The following is a 20,412-nucleotide window of genomic DNA, read 5'->3' as shown; positions in this document are numbered from 1 at the left end:
CCGGATGATGGCAACAGAGAGAGAAGTGGAGATATACTTATTTTTGGGAGACAGAATTGACAGGATTTAATTGATGTGGCAGTAAAAGAGAAGGAAATATTTTGGACGATGCCCAGATTTCCAGCTAATACCGCTGGATGGATGGGGGTGATGTTCACTGAGATGGGAACTCATTGAGATTTAGGGGGTAAGATCGTGTGCTCAGTTTTCCAAATGCTGACTTGGGAGTGCCTGAGAGTCCATATGAAGGTCTAGAGGATAGTTAGACAAAGGAACTAGAGGTCAGAGAAAAGCTGGAGATTTTAATATGGTCAACATTGCTTAGAGGTGCTTTTTTAGGAACAATTATGATTCCCAGAAAGGTTTAAATAAAAAGTATATGATTCAGATCTATGATTTTCATTCTTTAATATTTAAGATTACTCTATTATTATATTTTTTTATTAAATACCTTATGTTTCATTTATACCATTATCCATAACCTTTGCATTGTAAACTAAAATTCCTATTAAGATACTTGCTGAAATATCTTATTACCACAGCAGGTACATGTTTGATAGAAAGGGATTTGAGGTAGCGGTGACCTCAAATCCCTGGTTGCACTTTGGTCAAGAAGTATTTCATATTGTGATCCAGGTTCCTATGAAATTAACCCGGCATTTTATGTGCTAAAGCACTTTGAAAAATGCTCGTCTAACTTCCTCGAACCGCTGGTTGTTGTTATGGCATAGAGCTTATTTGGGGAATCAGAGAGCTCTTATAAATAAGATAAGTTTTTAATCAAAAGGACACTTACCATTTTTCACTACAGCTGCATTGGATAAAATCAGTATCCAAATCGCGTCTAAATTCAAATGCTTTTGTCTTGTCTTCCTTGTACCTAGTAAACGGTTACAAAGGAAACGTCACTTCACAAAAGATTTACTTGCAAAGTATTTTGAAATGAATTTTTGAAAAGATATTTTCCTCAGTTGCCCTAATCACTCAGCTTTGTGCTGCTTCAAGTTGTTCAAACTGTGCTACGGAGAAACCCTGAACTGCTTAAATGGCCAGAGACTGAAACGGCGAATTGCACAACCCTTCACCACCGGCGGTTTCGCTTCCAAATCTGGCCTTTATATCATTCCCCTGGCGGGAGCCGCTGCTCGCTCCACCGAGGCCAGTCCGGTACCCCTTCAAAAGCTGCCAGTTTTCCCTGTCCGAACCTCGGGCGCCCCACCCTTCGCCCAAGGTTCTAGAGGAAGGGAAGCCGCGCGGGGTCTCCGGATGAAGTGACCGGGACTCTCCCGGGCGACTCCTGCACGCGACCCTGCTAGCCCCGCGGACTGTGGGTCCGCAGGTCTCCGAGCCGCTCCCCTCCCCCGTGGCCCCATTGTCTGCCTTGCCCCGCCCCGGGGGACACGTGCGCCTGCAGCTTCCCGAGCTGGGAGAGCGCGGGAGGCGGCGTGGACAGCGCCTGGGACGGCTACGCGGCGACAGCGCCGGGGGCGGAGGCTAGGTGCGCGCGGACGGGTGGGTGCCGTCCGGGAAGCTGCGGTCACGTTCCGTGCCCCCGGCCCGGCGCCCGGCCACCTGGGACAGGCGTCGGGAAGGGCGTGCGGGTGCTCGAAGGGGGTGGCGTGCGCGTGGTGCCGCGGTGGGGGTGGGGCGGGGTGGGGAGATGCCCGTCTCCTGACAAAGGAGAACGAGTGGGACACGCTGAGCCGGCGCGCCCCGCCTGGAAGGGAACGGGATGGGGAGTGTCGGGAGGGGAAGGGGCGGGCCTTTCATTCACTCTTGGCCCCTCCGCCACCGCCGGAACGGAAGGGCGGGGCCTCGCGCCCCCCGGGGGGTGAGGAGCAGAGAGGCGGCGGAGCGCGGGGGCGGAGCTCACGGGCGCGCGTCCCGAGGCGTAGACTGCGTCGTCACGTCAGCGCGGGAGAGAGAAAGAGAGGAGCCGACTCGGCTGGGACTGGGGGACTGGACAGTGAGAGAGAGCGCGAGGGAGGGAGGGAGGGAGGGAGCGACGAAGGAGAGGAAAGGCGGCCACTCGTGTCTGAGCGACCGCAGACTGGAAAGGGAACGGTGGGGGAAAGAAGCAGGGAGGGGAAGAAGAAAGGCCGAGAGGAGGACGGAGGCTGGTGGTGGTGGCAAGGGGAGAAGGAGGAGCTGGAGGAGGGCAGGGGCTTGAAGGAGTGAGAGAAGCGAACGCGCGAGGGAGGGGAGAAAAGGGGGGAGGGTCACGCGGGGGCGCGCGCGCGCACTGGGAGCGCGCTCGGAGACGAGTGGAACTGGATCGGGTTTGCTGCCAGCGGCGTGAGCTTCGGCCGCCATTTTACAACAGCTCCACTCGCGCCGGACATAGGGAGCAGCGAGCACGCGTTTCCCGCAACCCGATCCCCTCCGACAGGATTCCTCCGCCGCAGCCCAACGGGGAGGTAACGACCGCCAGGACCCGGGCCTGGGAGGGGAGCTCTGTGACATTGTGGAGTGAGCTGAGGAAGGGCGGCGCGGGCAGAAACCGGCTTTTCTGGAAAATGGATTCCAAGGGGAGAGGAGCACGTTGACTGGGTCTGCTTGGGAGTAGGCCGCGGTCCGCGCCGCCACTTCCTCCTTTCCATGTGCTGCCGCCGTTCTGGCTTTGTCTGCGGCGCTCCAGGGAGGAGGCACGTCCATGGCCCCATGGCCCGCGCGGACTGCGAGCGGCATGAGAGTTGGTGCTGTCGTGGCCGTGGCCGCGGCGCCGGAGTGGGCGGAGAGGTGCGGGTCCCGTCCGGCGGCCGCGCGGCAGGCTTGGATGGTGCTTGCTGTCCGGCGGGCGTCGGGCAGTTCGCGGAACGCCCTCACGCCTCCGGGTTGCCGTTTCGGACAGGGGTGGGACGGCGGGTCCCGGCGCCGCAGTCACTGCACTGACGGGTGAGGGAGGGGGCTTGCAGAACGCGCCGCAGGGTCATGTCTCGGCGGGGCTGCAGGCCCCGGGGGTCGTCGGCGCCCGGGGAGTGCCCAGGGCGGAGAGGGCCATGTGTCACGGCGGAGATGGCAGTGCTGGGGCGGGGGGGGGGGGGGGGGGGTGATGAGCCTGTGGGCTGGCTCCTCCGCGGCCTCGGTGTGGACGGGCGAGATTGTACTACTGCTTTCTGGGGGCTCGACCGCGGCTTCGGGTTGATGTTTGGAACCGGTAATGATCGTCTTGGCCTGGAACACGGTGGGTTTCCGTTGAAGGAAGTTGTAGGACATTTGAAGACGCAGAGCACGTGTTTCTAATGGGCTCCTGGCGGCCGCAGCAGTGAGGTTGCTGTTCTGGGTGCGGAGTCAGGGGCGGGCTTTTAGGGTGAGGGGGTGAAGGGTGGAGAAATGGGGTGGTGGGAAGGTAGCTTGTATGAGCGCTTTGTTCTTCGCTGGCTGTTGTTACTGATCTATAAGCGGCAGGCGGGAAAAGCGCGCACTTTGGGGGTTTACCTTTGAGAGGAACAAGCCCAGCTTTGCTTTTGCCGCACACACCTTCATTTTCTGTACGGGCACAGCTGCATGTGGCGTGCTGGCTCGCCCCTGTGCTGATTGGGCTCCATTTGTAACACGGTTCTTCTTAGGAAGTGTTAGCAGGTGAGTCAGGGGTGGTGCTAAGGAAAAACAGTGAATCGGTCCGTCTGTGCCCATGCTCCAAATCTGGCTTGTCAGGCGATAGTGACTTTTAAGGCCTCTTTTAAGGGACGTGCAGACTGGCTGGTGTAGTAAATGGTAGAGTAAGTAAAGATTGGGGCTCTCATATTGTCCTCTCTTATTTGAAGATTCTAGTTTAATTTTGCTTATTGCGTTTGAACAGATCTCTGGAAACATGGCTACAGAACATGTTAATGGAAATGGTACTGAAGAGCCCATGGATACTACTTCTGCAGTTATCCATTCAGAAAATTTTCAGACATTGCTTGATGCTGGTTTACCACAGAAAGTTGCTGAAAAACTAGATGAAATTTACGTTGCAGGTAAGAACCAACACTTGCAAAATTACATTATGAAATTTTTCTATTGGATTTCTGGCTTTGAGCTAAAATATAGCAACTTTTTGTGGTTTCCAATAAGTGTGGGAACTGGAGTTTTGATGTGTTGAGATAGTTGATACTTAGATTGAACCAGAGGTTAAGATGTAGAGGGAGGGAATTTGGAAGGGAGGGGTAGGAGCTGAAGGCTGGCTGGCCAGTGGATGAGTATGAGACAGTGGCAACAGCTGCCACTAAATGTTGGGAGCAGGCCATGTGAAGTTTTTGAGTATTTTTATAGTAGTATTCTTGTTAAATAACTTGGTAATTGTAGACTTGTACCCTGTCTTGGTGTGGCTGTTACTTTGTCTAGTGGTATTTGAATTTGGATAGAGGTTCAGTTGTCACGTGTGGTATTTTGTTGGTTGGTTGTAGGATTTGTAAGCCTATATATTTATTGTAGAAATATTTAGTGTTCAAAATTTCTTAGGCACAAAACAAGATATAAATGAAGTTGATTCATTATTGTAAATGTGGTTGAGAGGTGTTATTTAGTTCAGAAATGGCCAAAGTATGTGTTTTGTATTATGTAGATAAGGGAAATAGAATCAATAGTTGGCACATAAGTTCTTGTACTGGCCAGTGGTCTTTTCTAATCTTTTCCAAAATATTAAAAGTTGACAACTGTTTTCTCTTCTCCAGGGCTAGTTGCACATAGTGATTTAGATGAAAGAGCTATCGAAGCTTTAAAAGAATTCAATGAAGACGGTGCTTTGGCAGTTCTTCAACAGTTTAAAGACAGTGATCTCTCTCATGTTCAGGTAATGTTAATGTCATTGTAAGATTAAAAACTTAAGTGTTTTGGTGTACTTAGTTTAATTAGATATGGGTATGAAAGTTATTGTTAAATATGATTGGCAAATTTTTTACAGAACAAAAGTGCCTTTTTATGTGGAGTCATGAAGACTTACAGGCAGAGAGAAAAACAGGGGACCAAAGTAGCAGATTCTAGCAAAGGACCAGATGAGGCAAAAATTAAGGTATGTTTAAAAAACTTTTTTTTTCTTACCCCATTTAGTTTTAAACTTCTGTTAATTATTTACTAGCTTTGGTAAATAAATATGCCTTAGGTATTAAATGGTTGCATGTATTTTTAAGATGTTGAAACTGAATAGCCATGAGATACTGTACTAATTTTTATTTATTTGCAAAGTTCTCTGCTCCTTAACAATTTGTTTCTAAAGCAATTCACTGTTCTTTTTATTTTTTGTTACCTAGCTACTGACGTTTATTTTAAATTTGCACTATTGATATTCCAGTTAAACGATTTAAGGAAACACATCCATTATATTAGACACTTTTGAAAATATGCAAGTCCAGGTTGCTGAGAATGGGACCAAACTGGGAGATCAGTCTGCCCCACACTTGTGGAGAGTGAACATTTAGCATTTGGCTGCTTATCTTAAATTTAAACACTGTCTTTTTCTATATCCATTAATAGGGTTTATTAAGGTTAATTTTGTTTATTTTTAAAGCAGCTTTTAACAGAATTGTTTAATGTGGAGACATAAATGAGGAAATTGAAGTGTAAGTTGTTTAAGGTCATAGGAAAGTAAATGGCCTCAAATTAACTCAGTTTTGATCTTTGTGTTGGTGAATTTTTAGTTTATAGCAGATATGGTGGTCATATTAGTTCTGACCTGGTGCTCTTAATACAGTGTGTCAGTCCGCTTGAACCAAAGATTATAGTTTAGGAAAACGAACTTGTTAAGTACAGAACAGGAGTTCTGTGATATTTTGTAGTGGCAAGATGGTAGCCTGGAACATGAAGATAAGAGTATGGAGTTAACTGTTATTATCATGAGTTTGAGTCTTCCACGGGTGGAGCTGTGAGTGAATTGATTTTGAAGTATAAATCTGATTTTTCCATGAAAATGGAGTATGGTTGCCCCAATTGTAAATTTTGTCAGTTGTAATTAAGCCATAATTTGGGAGTTTGAATTTATTAAAAGTTTGTAAAACCTTAGAAGTTCACTTCATTTTTATTTTTGGAAGGTGGTGGCTTAAAGCTTTTATGACTTAACTTATGACAACAGGGCAGAGACATTTTTATAGGATATGTGACAGGAAAGTAGATATTCCTCTTTGTTCTTAGGGATTGACATAAGGTATTTCTTGGGTCACAAAAGGGTTAAGGAAAAAGTCAACTTTTTCAAGCATAGGAATTACATATGGGAAACAGGGAAGATGAACCACTTATGGTTTAGATTATAGTCATTGATTTGAGTTTTTAGTTTTATTGCTAACCTCCCCTAAGCAAGCTGAAATTTGCGTGTAATAGAAAAAGCGGTACTTAATATATAGCTTTTTGTGAGTTTTTTTGATAGTTTAAGATCAAAAGTTTTTGTGAATTATTGTATTTTTTCATAAGTGTTTACAGTGTTCTTTGGTCAGTAGAAAATGTTAAAACCTGTCTTAATTGCCATTTTCAGGGACAAGTGACCCCAACTCATTTAACAGCCTTTTGATATGTTTTGTTATATATAGTTAGTGAATTGGTTTTTATTTCAAAATTTACCAGCCATTTATTAGATTGGTTTTGCTATTTAAGAGTGGTTTTCATTCTTTTTGGTTGAGATGGTAGAGAAGGGGAATACTCCTTGCAGTTTTTCTTAGTCTGTGGTAGACTACTTTCTAGTACTTTTGCCTTTAAGGGATGAAAGGAAATTCATAATGCCCTGAGTAAATATGAGTTGTGTAAAATTTAACACTTCACCTTGAGGGTGTTTTAATGTGGAAGTTCTGACACATTGTTGCAACTGTATATATTTTTCAAAGTGATTTTGGCTTTTTTTCTGGATGATATTGCTGTCCTGTGAAGCATGGAACTTGAATGTCAAACAAGCAAAGATTGCTTTTCCTGCTGTTTCTAGGCTTAGTGTGGGGAGTGTAATTTCTATAAAGGTTGACAAAATGCCCAGAATGGCAGTGTGTACCTCTAGGGTTGTGGGGACAGGGTATTTGTTGGGTAAGTAATGCAGACTTGGGAAAGGTAACTTATTTAGTGCCTTCCTCGAGAAAATTAAACTCAACCAAATCAGGTATATTAATTTTTCAGGTAGTAAAGCAGAGTAGACATACCCTGCATTGAAAGTTGTTGATGGATTAAGATCGTAATTTCTGTTAAGCACAATTCAGTAATGAGTTGAAGATGAGAAATTAATTTTAGTCGGATCCTGAAATTTTGACTATGAATTAGGGCTATAACAAGTACACATTATAGGGGAATAACTAAAATAAACGCTAGAAATTATGTAATGCTGCCAAAGAGAATTGGAAAGATTTGAACAAGATTGATTTTTAACTACTAAATGCATCATATAGTCTTATGAGTTAAATATACTAATGGCATTTGAACTTTTCAAGGCACTCTTGGAAAGAACAGGCTACACGCTTGATGTGACCACTGGACAGAGGAAGTATGGGGGACCACCTCCAGATTCCGTTTATTCAGGTCAGCAGCCTTCTGTTGGCACTGAGGTAAAGAAATTAAAAATTTGTACCTTTTGTAATGAATGCACAAATATTTTCCCACCTAAAAAAATTCTCCATGGTTTTTACTTCATATTTTAATTTACAGATATTTGTAGGCAAGATCCCAAGAGATCTGTTTGAGGATGAACTTGTTCCTTTATTTGAGAAAGCTGGGCCTATATGGGATCTTCGTCTAATGATGGATCCACTCACCGGTCTAAACAGAGGTTATGCGTTTGTCACTTTTTGTACAAAAGAAGCAGCTCAGGAGGCTGTTAAATTGGTAAGTTGTTTTTTTCCTTCAGTCTTCACATTCGCTTTCTTTAATGCCGTTTTCTTATTTTGCCTGAGTTAGCCAAACATCTTTTGAGATGCTGGTTAATCAGTCTTACATATTCTCTATGTATGTACACACTGTAACCGTATTTTTGCAATTGTGGTTAAATAGGATTCAGGATCCATAAGATAGTGTGGCAGAATTCCTAGTGGCTGGTTTTTTGAAACGTGATTTAGTGGTTTTTTAAATTAAAAAAAAAAAAATTTTAAGTATGTGAAAAGGTTTGAGAAAGTACCTGATAGGGTTTCTATAGTTTTTGGACACAATTGAGTATCCTTTTTTCTAAAATATTTCAAAAGACAATGTGATAATATATTTCTAGTTAATAAAGGATTTTGTGGTGAGTGGCAATACTGATTTAAAAATACCATGTCAGGTGAGACTCTAGTTATTTTCCCAGCTTGTTAAGAAAAAAAAACAATGAACTTTTAATGTTTTGAAAATGGCTCCTATAACTCTTTAAAACTAGTTAACTGTATTTTACAAAGAAGCCAAAGTTAATTTCAACCCATGTACCAAAAAAAATAACTGGGGAGGAACCTTTTTAGAGGGTTCATTATGGCTTGTGTTAAAATTATCTTAACCTGGGTTACATATTGGTGGATAAGTCAGTGCAAATTTAAAATCCCCTGAATGATTTCTCCTAAGTGTCAGTACTTTTCCAACCCCTCATCAGATAAATCACTTACATTTCAAGGCAAACCTTAAGGAGAAAATTAAAACAGTAAGCATACTTACAGGATGAAGGTTTGATTTTAGAAAATTAGGCTTTTTAAAAGTACATAGTGTCTTTGAAAAAAGAACTCAAGTTTTTAGTTATTTCTTTTTAAGTTGTGGGTTTTTTTCTCCTTAAAAAAGAATGCTTCCTATTTTAGAAGGGATGTAGCTCTCTAGAGAATCATACGCGATAATCTTGGAGCTGTCAAACTTTTAGTTTAACAATTCAGTTAAAGGGCTTGATTAGAGCTCTAGAAAGGTGTCTTAGAAATCATCCAATTTAATTTAGTTCTATAAAATAGAACATTTTTACCAGGGTAGCTGTCGTAACTACAAAAGCTAGTACAGAATTTAGCTGGTGATTTCAGCCTGTTTTGTTTATTAGATATTATATTATGTTTTAATTTTGTTTAATGAGAAGTGTTGTTACTTAAGTGTTAGGTTTACAAGTACTGGTTTATGTATTTAATATTTTTAAAAAGAATCATTAAACTAACATTTGTCACCTACTTCATTCTTGCTACCAAAATGTGCTAATTATGGTAGGTTCTTGCTAGAACTTATTTCTGAATGATTTCCCGAAATCGTAAAGATGCATCATTAATGAAAGATACTATATAATTTAGTTGGAATGTGATGTGAGTGCCAGGAGGATACATTATGAAATATGTTTCAGTTTGGGCAGTTAACGTGTTTTAACCAGTAAATTATAACAATGCAAAATTATATTGTTGTAGGCTTGTTTATAGTCTTATTAATTAGTTTTTAATGCTAATACAGAAACTTCATAGATAACCAAGCAAAGCAACCTTTTTGATTGTTCTAGGAACTCTTGCCTTACATCTTCTTTCATTTTTTTTTAATGGATTTCTCTCTCATGATTTTGAACCCTTCTCTCAGGGTCATAATTTATTTTACTCTTTGGTGAATATTGAATACCTAGCATTATGGTGCCTTTTTTTCCCTTTTTTTAAGATTAATTTATTTACCACCACCACCCCCTCCCCATTTGCACTCATTGTCTGCTCTCTGTGTCCATTGTGCTGTGTGTTCTCTGTGTCTGCTCATTTCTTTAGGAGGCACTGGGAACCAAACCTGGGACCCTCCCATGTGGGAGAGGTGCTTAGTCGCTTGAGCTACTCAGTTACCTGCTTTTGTGTCTCATTTTCTTTCCTCTTTGTGTCTCCTTTGTTGCGTCAGCTCGCCACACCTGCCCATTGTGCCAGCTTGCTGTCTTGCTTGTCTTCTCCAGGAAGTATTGGGAACCAAACCCAGGACCTCCCATGTCGTAGGCAGGAGCTCAATTGCTTGAGCCACATTTGCTTTCTGTGGTGCCATTTTGAAAGATAGTCCTGTGGGGTAGTGATAAACATTCATCCACTATGGTAAATTGAAACTATCAGCGTTGGTTTTTTTTTTCTTTCCCTGAAGAAATATTTACTGTGTCTAGGATATGATGATAATGGAATTGGGAGATTTGCCTTAATACAATTAAATTAAATGTTAGCCTTTTGAGGAAATAATTGAAACATTATCCTTTGCTTTCCCTGTTTACTTCTCCACTTCCATTTCAAGCCTTCTCTCACTCTTCTGCTTTTGATTACTTCACCTGTTTCTTCTGGCTGTTACCTTTTCATTAGTTAGGTCTTCTTAGAATGCCTTCCCTGACTCTGAACAGCTTGTTCCCAATCATCCCATTGTCCTGAACATGGTGAAATTGAATGCTTAGATATACTTGCAATTAATTAGTTTTTGGCATTGTATATTGATTTTTCATATCTCCACATTAGAATACAAGCACTTGATTGCTATATCCCCAACACTTAGAACAGTGCAACTGCAGTGCTGTAGGTGCTGGATAAAATGACTTGACTGGCTGACCGATGCCATCTGACACTTTTTTTTTTTTTTTAGGAGGTACTGGGGATTGCACCCAGAACCTTGTACATGGGAAGCAAGTTCTGAACCATTTGAGCTATATCTGCATCCCTGATAGACTTTTAATGATACAACAAATTTCAGCATTTCTATGTACCTGTCTGCTATTTAAAGGTTTTTAAGCTTCCATTTGCAGTTATTTATTCTGTGCCTCCTTGAGAAGAAGGGATTAGAGTATACTAATGGGTGATGATGCGTTTTCCTTACCTCCCTGAGTGAGATATTTAGAAATAATATGTGGTGTTTGAGGGTAGTCATAAAGACTGGGGAGGAAGGGCAGGGAAGTGTGCGTGTGTAGTCGGGTGGTGTGCTGCTGTTTCGGAGCCCAGGACCACTGGTGCTACAATATCCATTACAGTCCTGTATAATGGAAATACTCTGCTGAAAATGCTAATAGTGCCTATCTTACAGACACTGGAATAGATAATTTCAGTTTTCAGGATAGAAGTTATAGTTTTAATAGCCCCTGGTGGTTTTATTCATCAGAGGTTCTGAATGGCAGAGTACGTTGTGTGTACAACCATTTTGGTGAACACAGCTGGTCCACAAAGATGGGTCTACAAAGTATTTTGAAAGAAATTTAGCAAAGATTTATTATGTTTGACATTAAGACTTTTGCTATGGGCATGTAAGGTAGTTTGATCCAGCTTTTGGCTTTAGAGAAGCTCTCTCACCAGGTGAGTACAGAAGAGTAAGGATGGATGAAGAGAGAGATTTCCTTTGGGTTAGGATTTCAGAGAAGGCTTTGGTAAGGAGGTTAGAGTAGGACAGTAAAGAAAAAGTAGGTGAATCTAGCTGAAGCAATGCTCATTTGTGTAGAAGTAGGAGATAAAAACAGTATGTAAAGTCAAAGTCAAAGCCATAAGGTAATAATCATTCCTTGCTTGGCCAAACTGCAGTATGCTGTTAAAGTTTTGAGCCTTGGTGTGGGTAGCATGATGTAAATGGCAAAGGATGAAGGATGTTTGAATGGAAAAGGGAACAGGCCAAGGGGGTGGGGGAATGGTAGCATCAGTAGAAGGGAAAGGTTATAGATTTTGAAGGAAGAGATGGTAGGATACTAGTGCTATGCTGTAGATTCTATTCTACTCATCAGTGAATTAATGAGGGCATAGTTGGACTGCCTTTGAAATGTTTGGTGATTTGAAGCTTCATGCAGTAATTATTGCCCTGGATGACAAAATCAGGACCTGAAAAGATTTTAATCTCTTGGGAAATATATAGTTCACATCCAGCAAAATGGAATTGAACCCTGTACAATTTAACAAGTAAATTATAGGCTGTGCTATGTGTCAGCAATGTGGTGTGGTTGCCAAATAAGCTAAGGTGATCATGGACTACATGTGATAAAAGAATGATGAAGAAATGAAAGATTAAATCATAGTCTCCAGCTTTTAGGCCCCTCAATTTCAGTCGACACCTAAAATATTGTATTATGGATGTCACTCTTTTATTTAAGGGGTGCAGTGTTTCCTGTGGAGGTACTTTGCCAGTGTCAGGGAAGGAATGGTGAGCTAAGCATATAGAACCAACTGAATTACAAGATTTTCCTATAGGATATAGAATGCTGTCATTTAGGGGAGGGAATAGATTTGTTTGACTCCCCAAAGGCAGAAATTTATAGAATTTTTAAGGCAGTAGATTTTGACTCAGAGTGAATAACTTTCTAATTAAGAAATGTTTAAAAATAAAGTAGGTATGTTTGGGAGGTAGTGGCTTTGCTGCTGTTAGCACTGAGCAACCACTTAGGATCAGATTCTAAATCTGAGATTGCTAACCTCCTGGGGATTTAGTGACTGGCTATGAAGGAAGGAAAACAGTGACTTAAGATTTTGAGCCTAGGTGACAGGAATACTACAGACTGTAACTCGTATTTTGGTGTTTTTAAACACTCAAACCTGCATTGACTAAATGTGGTGTTCAACCTGAAGGGTAGTTCTCAAATTTAACATTTAGGGCCCACCTTCCTAGAGTTGGAAAGATCTTTTCAAAATTTTTTGTTCACTTCTATGCCTTCAGTATGTCCTACACAAACTTTTTTGATAGTTATGGTTTGTCAGTATTAAATGCAAAGCCAAAGTAAGACTGAACGAGGTTTTGCAGTGCATTCCCCCCTCACCTACTGGGATGAAAAGTTTGCATTTTAATTTAAGGTTTTAACATATTAAAGAATGAGAGTTAAGCAAATTTCACTATACATATGTGTGTGTTTGTTTGTGGGTGCACTTAATCTGTAGAGAGTTGTTGCCTTAGGAAATGTTTATTTTCTTGCTTAATTTGGAGAGTATGCCCAGAGGGGCTTCTTAAAAGGGGCTCCTTTAACGGCTTATTTTCATAGGGTAGCCTTTTACTCACTAGGTTACCTATAATTGTTTCAGATTTTTAATTTAAAAATTGTGGGTCGAGAAGGGTTAAAATTTTATAAATTCTGCTAAATCTTCATGGCGTTTATTTTATTCTTAGGAATGCATTAGGAGATCATAGCAGCCATCTTCATACCTTCTACCTACCCTGGCCTGAGAAACCAAAGTAGGACAAATGGATGGTGGGTTAGAAGGAAAGAAACTTTCTGTAGATAACAAAGGAACCATCATAAAACACTTCAAAGCAGCATTGTTAATGTGGCTATGTTTGAAGGAAGTATTGTCTACTTTACAGGTTGTCTGTCTTCCTCTTATTTCTCTGATTATTGTTGCCCTGGTGGAATCTTCATTCTCTTGTCTCCCCTTCTAGATTTCTTTTAAAGATTGTGGTTGCTTAGTAGTATTCTCCGGATATAATAACCAAGAATTCTAAAACCTCTTCTAAGATTTTTTAGTTGTTAGGAATTTTCTGTCATTCTGTCACCCTCAAAATAGTTTCCATTTTTTCTGATGTTTAAATTGTTATAGTCAGTTTCATAGTGTTAACATACTAGATGACCAAATTGAAAGTTATTGATGAGTCACTACAGCTGGCTATCTGATGCTAGATCATAAGAATCTAGGGATTTGCATGTCATAAAGCATTTTTTGTTCTTACGTTTGTGTTTTGAAATAAGGTAGTCTACTTGTCTCAGCCATTGATGACTGTAAATACTCCTTGATCCTTTAATTTATAAAGGGGTCTTACAGGGAACTACAAGGATTGTACCAAAGAAAATTGTAATCCTGTGCATTCCTGGATTCAGCTGTAGCTCTGCTGCTTGCCAGGCAAGGGAATGTTTATGCCTTTAATAGAAGAGACAGACATGTAAATACAGTATAAACTGGGTATGAGAAGGTAAAGTCCAGGTCAAGCATTCTCAGCCTTGGCACTATTGACAGTTCGTGCTGGTGGGCTCTCTTGTGCATGGCAGGGTGTTTAGTAGCAATTCTGGCCTCTGCCCACTAGATTTAGTAGATGGTAGTAGCAGGATAAACAGTTGTGACAATCAAAATATATTCAGACATTGCCAGTTGTTCCTGGGGGTGGATGTGGGTACAGAGGGAGAAATTGCTGCCATTGAGAACTGTTGGTCTATATTAACAGAAGAGGCTGTTGTTGACCTAAATTTATAGGATTTAGGGAATTCAGAGTATTTAATGGTTGCGCTCAATCTCTAGGCAGACAGGAATTTGGATAGGGAGAAGTTTTAGGGAAGGCATATATTTTTGTTCAGAGATTTAGAAGTATGAAACTGCATGTTTGAGGACTGATGTAAATAGGTAAGATTATAAAGAATTTTGGAGAGAAAGAAGTAGAGAAAGAAGTAGCAAGAGTTTGAGAAGAGACTTATATGATGTTTGAGTATTTGAACTTCTTTTTGGTGATGGGAACCATTGAAAAATACTTACGTAGGTAAAAATTATGGTCATTTTATTTAACAAGTTACATATCTGGCATATAGAAAATATTGGGGTCAGGATGTCCAGAGACTTGGACAGTCTGAATTATTAGTGGGGAAGAAAGAGTATGCAACTATTCAGAATTGGAGGTAGAATATTTGGACTTTGTGTTTAATTGAATATCTGGAGATAAAGAGGGGAGAGGGAGAAATCCAGAGCAATTTCCTGGCTTATGTATGTTTCTGTCTGTTAAACCTGGTGTAATTGTGCAAGAATGGGAATCTTTAGAGAGAGGGATGGGTTCTTTGGCCATCAGGCATAAGGCTGGTGTGTAAGCTGAAGGGAATTTTTGGTTCTTTACTCTGTTATAGCTCTACTTGGATGTATGTTTAAGATGGATTGCAAGGCCAGATGGGGAAAGAACTGAAGAATTGTTGCTTCTGCTACCACTGATAACAAAATTTCAGGTGGTTTTAATTGTATAGTTCACATAATCAACTTTTCCATATAACTTAGATAATTTTGAACTTTGGTTTGTAAATACTGATGAGTAGATTTGTCAGTTTGACAGGTTGGATTTTATCTCTGCTCTATAAAATATTTTACAGTATCTTATCCTGCCATGGGGTACAGTTACTTTAAAATTAAGACTATTCTTGGCTATAATTTTATAGTTTCTTTGATAATCAGTCTCTTTCTCATAATTCTATTGTATGTCTGATGAAAATGAAGTGTGGGGGAAAATCAGTATCAGATTCAGAATAACAAGCATCTCTTCATAGGTAAAATTAAGCGTAGCGCAGAATTCTTTCATTGCAACTTTTTATGAGAGGAAGGGAAGATGGAAAAGTAGGTTTAGGTGCTGGTTAACAAAATAAGCAGGCAAAAAATAAGTGGTTGGCAGGATGAATTTGAATAGCAGTTAAGGTATTGTAGAAGCAGTATTTTAAAAATATAAGCAAACTGCTAGAGGACATAATTCCTTTTAATTTATGAAATTTCCTAGACTTAAAGGGTTTCACAATAAACTTTCGATTTAATTCATGAAATTGCTTAGTGTGTTTTGCAAATACAGTCTTCCTACCTGTTCCTCAGACTAATTTTCATTTACAGTGTCTCATGGTGAACTATGTTTTTGAAAGGATAAAAATTCTTGATAAACATACTGGTGAAATTTTAATTTGTGAAAAAATTTTGCTTTTTTTTCCCCCCCATTTTCAGTATAATAATCATGAAATTCGTTCTGGAAAGCACATTGGTGTCTGCATATCCGTTGCCAATAATAGGCTTTTTGTGGGCTCTATTCCTAAGAGTAAAACCAAGGAACAGATTCTAGAAGAATTTAGCAAAGTAACGGGTAAGTTGGATTTATTTGGAGGGAGGTACAACTTTTAATAGTGAAAGTAATTGCATATTTCTCTACTCCATCCAGTGTTCTAAACACTGCACTTACTGACTCACTGAATGCTTAGTACAACTTCATGAAGTAGGTTAACACCATTTTGCAGATGAGGAAATAGGCACAGAGAGGGGAAATAACTGATGAAGGTTGTGTAGTTAGTAAATACATCTGAGATTTGAATTCATTGGTTTCAAAATCTTTGCTCTATTTCCCCTGTTTTGGAAGGTTGCATTTCTTTTTGCATATGAAGAATTTCTAGGTGCTAGTTTGTATTCTTAGGCTTATTTGTGTAATGGTCTGATTTTCCAAATTTTAGAACTAGTAAGTACTTTTGCTATATGCAGATATTGTACATTTTCGATAAATAGCAATGTTTTTGTACCGTAAAACATCTTTTATAACAGATTTTTCAAATGACAGGCTCCTCTGTTTTATTAGAAAATATTTTTGTTTACCAAAACAGTCTTTATCAGTCTTCAGGAACACTCAGGATTTTTAGACATTTATAGTATTTTTGTTTTCATTTGAAATAAAGCCATTGGTATCTAGAGCCAGAAAAGTCATTAAAAAGATTTTTAGTGTTTACCTGCATAATAAAATTTTCCTCTGCAATTTTTCTAAAGCAATTATGTGAAGGTTTTAAAATCTGTCTCTGAATTAATGGAAGCTAAATAGACCTTAGGTTTAATTAAAAAGAATGCATTTTATTTTCATTGGGATTTCTGTGTTGGGAAAGCTTGATTCTACTAGGTATTTTCATTACTAATTGAGGAAAGAGAAGATTAAATGAATTATCCAGGCCAGTGAAGAGATTCTTTTTCATTTTGGCATTTAAATAGCGTCTTAGATAAATCTCTGATCTACTCATTGCTCCTTATTTTATCTAATTTTCTTATCATGGTTGGTTGCTTTCAGAGGGTCTTACAGATGTCATTTTATACCACCAACCGGATGATAAGAAAAAAAACAGAGGCTTTTGTTTCCTTGAATATGAAGATCACAAAACAGCTGCGCAGGCACGGCGTAGGTTAATGAGTGGTAAAGTCAAAGTCTGGGGAAATGTTGGAACTGTTGAATGGGCTGACCCTATAGAAGATCCTGATCCTGAAGTTATGGCAAAGGTAATGACACTCAAGTTAAAAATTTTTTTGAGGATTGGTGGGAAGAAGAGTGAAGAGGGGGGAAAACTATAAAATTGTTTACTTTTTTTAAACATTATTTTTGAAGGTAAGATGCATGTTCTTTTTTAAGGGATTAAGGCCACATGAGAAATAACCGTGTGCTGAAAATGAATGTAGAAATTTATTAACAAGTACTTAACCATAGTTGTGAGACCTTTCATGATTAGTTTATTTGATGTAAAGATGGTTGGATTTTATGTGGATTCTAAGAACAATTGCTTGTGAGTTTTTCAGAATGGTACCATTCACTTCCATGATTTTTGCGTTAAAACTCTTCCTCCTAAAAATAGTGAACTACTGGCCCCAGCTGAGCTACTGTAGTTACAAGGTTTAGCTATTATTAGGTATCCTGCTTTAGCACTCAGTTGAGACATCCTATGAGAACAAACATCTGAGGTCAACAGTTTACTCTTCCTAGTGCGTTTGTAGTTATTATTTGGCCCTTTGACTTTACTTCTAAGTATCCCCCTTTAATCTTTATAGGCCATATGTCAAATATATAATTCAGTTAAATCAAAAGGGGCAGTATGAACTACCAGGAGAACTGAATATTATTATAGGACTAGATATTTGGGATTCCTTTTTCCTCTGGCCTATTGTGTTCTCATGGGTTTGGCATTTTAGATGAGGGAAACTCAAATGATATTTCAAGTATTTTAGGGGTAGTATTCTCAGTCAAAGGGTTAAATTTTATAATCATACATTGAGGAGATTTTAGGATATAAGGGAGAATTTATCTTAGCTGTATTTTGGAACACCCTCCCCTACCTTTAAGATTTCAAAAGCAGTTCCTGATCGCTTAGTTTTCAGACCCAACCCGTGTTCAGTGTTAAAATGTTAACAGCTAATTTAGGGCATGGCATTCACATTATTAGGAAATAACTAGCCCCATTTTATTGCAAAATAATCACTAATTCAATAAAAACCACCAAACATGTTGTCTATCTTATAATTCTTCTAATGGGTTGTGATTAAAGTTAACTTTGCAGATTGGTGGGAGGAGGCATTTTGGAAATGGAACTCTTTAGAAATATATACAGGGAGTTTTGTTTTGCTTTTTAAATTTCAGGTGAAAGTGCTGTTTGTACGTAACCTTGCCAATACTGTAACAGAAGAAATTTTAGAAAAAGCGTTTAGTCATTTTGGGAAACTGGAGCGAGTGAAGAAACTAAAAGATTATGCTTTCATTCATTTTGATGAGCGAGATGGTGCTGTCAAGGTAAACAAGTGGGGACATTTAAATCAGACATTTAACACATTTAAGTCATCCTAGAATCGGAACATTAAAAATGGAAGGAAACACAGAGATCATGTAATTCAGTCATGATAACCTTTATAGGCCTTAGTTTAATGAGGTTTGTGATTTGCCAAGAGATAGAGCTTTTAAATAATTTAACCTACAATCCTATTTTATCTTACTAATTGAATGATGCTTTCTATCATTTTTCTAACATTAATGATAAAATATTTTTTAACTTAAAATGAATTAGTGCTTTGAAAGACCTGCTTTTATATTGATCAATACCTTTTTTTAAAAAAAAGGCTATGGAAGAAATGAATGGTAAAGACTTGGAAGGAGAAAATATTGAAATTGTTTTCGCAAAACCACCAGATCAGAAAAGGAAAGAAAGAAAAGCTCAGAGGCAAGCAGCAAAGAATCAAATGTAAGTGGAATTTGCATATGTTTTAATGTTGGCATATTAACTGGAGAATAACAGATGTTACTCAAACTTGTTTAAACAAATCTATAACATGCCTTTTAAAGAAAACTTGATTTGAAAGCTTTGAGAAATGGGGAAATATCAAGAATGTCAAGAATGTTTACTGAGCTCTTGCTGTAGGCTATTTGTGAAAATAATTGTAATTCTAGAAAACTGGGACTCTGTTTAAATTAAGTGAAAATTAATCTAGGATATTTCATACTGTGTTTCACAGAGTGTGTTTCTGAAAATGTTTTAAATATTAGCTGTCCAAAATCTAAAATAATATATTTGGTTAAAAGGTGCAGAGTTCTTAGAGAAATAGAATATATTAAATCTCAACTTTTGTAAATTGCTTTTGTACTAAAAAGAGACTGCATTACCAAAATATTGTACCTGTTACCACCCCAAAGATTTCATTTTACTAGTTCAGGGTTTTGTAAACTGCAGTAAGAGGGCTTTCTTAATGTAATATTGAGATGAGAAAATAAGTAGATGTGTAATGAGTTTTATTAATTGAGGGACATTTTTAGAAGATTTTAAAAGAATACCTGCACAATAAACCAGTGAAGGAATCTTAGTTGGGTGAGAGTGAAACTAACACTTTGTAAAAATTGTTACTAATTAATTTCTCAAGTGATAGAGAAGTAATTGCTCTTTGAGGCAAGAAAATAATCATTGAAAATTAGGTATATCTAAGGTCAATTTCCTGCTCATTTCCTTGTTTAGAATGCAGTAGAAGGGGAGCTTCTACAGATTTCTGTTACTTCAGAGTCAGGAAAGTGATCCAGTTACTAGTTTTTGCAACTGATTGTGCAGTTAGGCAACTACAAAATGGAATCAGACTGAATTGTGTAAGACCTTTTATACTATGATTAACTATGAGTGACTAATACTTGTTTTGGGACTACTGAGACATTTGCTTTTTATGGGCTTGGTGTAGTAAAAGACTATAGAAAGCTGACTTTTGAGGAGGGAGCTAATGATCTCTCTGAAACCCCTCTGAGTCTAACCTATATGCTCTAAAAATAACTTTCTCATCTCTTTCAGAAGACGATTATGATTTATTAAACTAGTGTCAGGATATAAAAAATAGGAGATTATATTAGATGTAATTAGAACAGTTTTTATAAGGTTGTGACTTGAAGGGTGATACTCAACAGAATGTCAGTGTATCTTGATATTTGAGAAGGAGAACAAACCAAGAAAAGATGACTGCATATGATTGTGTACTTCAGCTTGTTGCAGTCATCCACTGATTTTTTTTTTTTAAGTTTTAACAGGTACTCCTTATTTGGAACTGTGTTCTTAATCCTCATAGCATCCTTGTGAATTGAGGAGTTAGATATTCTGTTCTCTACATTGAGATGAGGAAATTGAGGCATAGAGATCAGCTTGTCGAAGATCAGTCACTGGATTATAAAATAATGGAATTGGATTTGAATGAAGGCAGTCTTTTCCCAAGGTTTTCACTCTTAACTACTGCACCTATCCCTTGTAGGATGTTCAGGAGCATCCCTGGCCTTCTCTACCCACTAGATACCAGCCAGTAGCATCTCCTATTCCCCCTGTTGTGACAACTAAAAATATTTCCAGACAATGACAAATTCTTAGTTGTCCCTCGTTGAGAATCATTGCACTACCCTGTTGTCATTAGATTAATGACAGAAAAAGATGATACATAAATTATCGTCTTTAGTAAATTAGCGGAGTATAACAAAGGTCTGTGAACCTAGAGAAGTAGCATTTTTATTCAGTTGGAACAAGGAAAAGCTGGACCCTTATGAATTGAGTATAAAATAAATAGGTGCTGTGTAAATGCAACCAAGAGTAAATTATTC

General features: G+C 39.1%; 1 protein-coding gene across 11 annotated transcripts in view; it reads left to right on the top strand.

Moving 5' to 3' along the window:
• The first annotated feature begins 1,429 nt into the window (after positions 1 to 1,429).
• SYNCRIP (synaptotagmin binding cytoplasmic RNA interacting protein) overlaps positions 1,430 to 20,412 on the top strand; it is a 27,239-nt gene continuing 8,256 nt past the window's right edge. For 2 of the 11 annotated variants that reach the window (XM_071218584.1, XM_071218583.1), the window contains exons 1-10: positions 2,250 to 2,417; positions 3,803 to 3,962; positions 4,659 to 4,777; positions 4,889 to 4,996; positions 7,383 to 7,496; positions 7,597 to 7,773; positions 15,510 to 15,645; positions 16,606 to 16,811; positions 17,941 to 18,090; positions 18,414 to 18,535. In XM_071218584.1, coding sequence (XP_071074685.1) covers positions 3,815 to 3,962; positions 4,659 to 4,777; positions 4,889 to 4,996; positions 7,383 to 7,496; positions 7,597 to 7,773; positions 15,510 to 15,645; positions 16,606 to 16,811; positions 17,941 to 18,090; positions 18,414 to 18,535 — 1,280 coding nt within the window. In that variant the 5' untranslated portion in view covers positions 2,250 to 2,417; positions 3,803 to 3,814. Of the gene's footprint in view, positions 1,499 to 1,839; positions 2,418 to 3,802; positions 3,963 to 4,658; positions 4,778 to 4,888; positions 4,997 to 7,382; positions 7,497 to 7,596; positions 7,774 to 15,509; positions 15,646 to 16,605; positions 16,812 to 17,940; positions 18,091 to 18,413; positions 18,536 to 20,412 lie in introns of those variants that run through there. The other 9 variants (XM_071218585.1, XM_071218582.1, XM_058307123.2 and 6 more) reach the window with 9 other exon arrangements.

The sequence above is a fragment of the Dasypus novemcinctus genome, chromosome 11 (assembly GCF_030445035.2).
Source record: "Dasypus novemcinctus isolate mDasNov1 chromosome 11, mDasNov1.1.hap2, whole genome shotgun sequence".
In the NCBI taxonomy this organism is placed as follows: Eukaryota; Metazoa; Chordata; class Mammalia; order Cingulata; family Dasypodidae; genus Dasypus; species Dasypus novemcinctus.
This window is presented reverse-complemented; position numbering and strand designations above follow the sequence as displayed.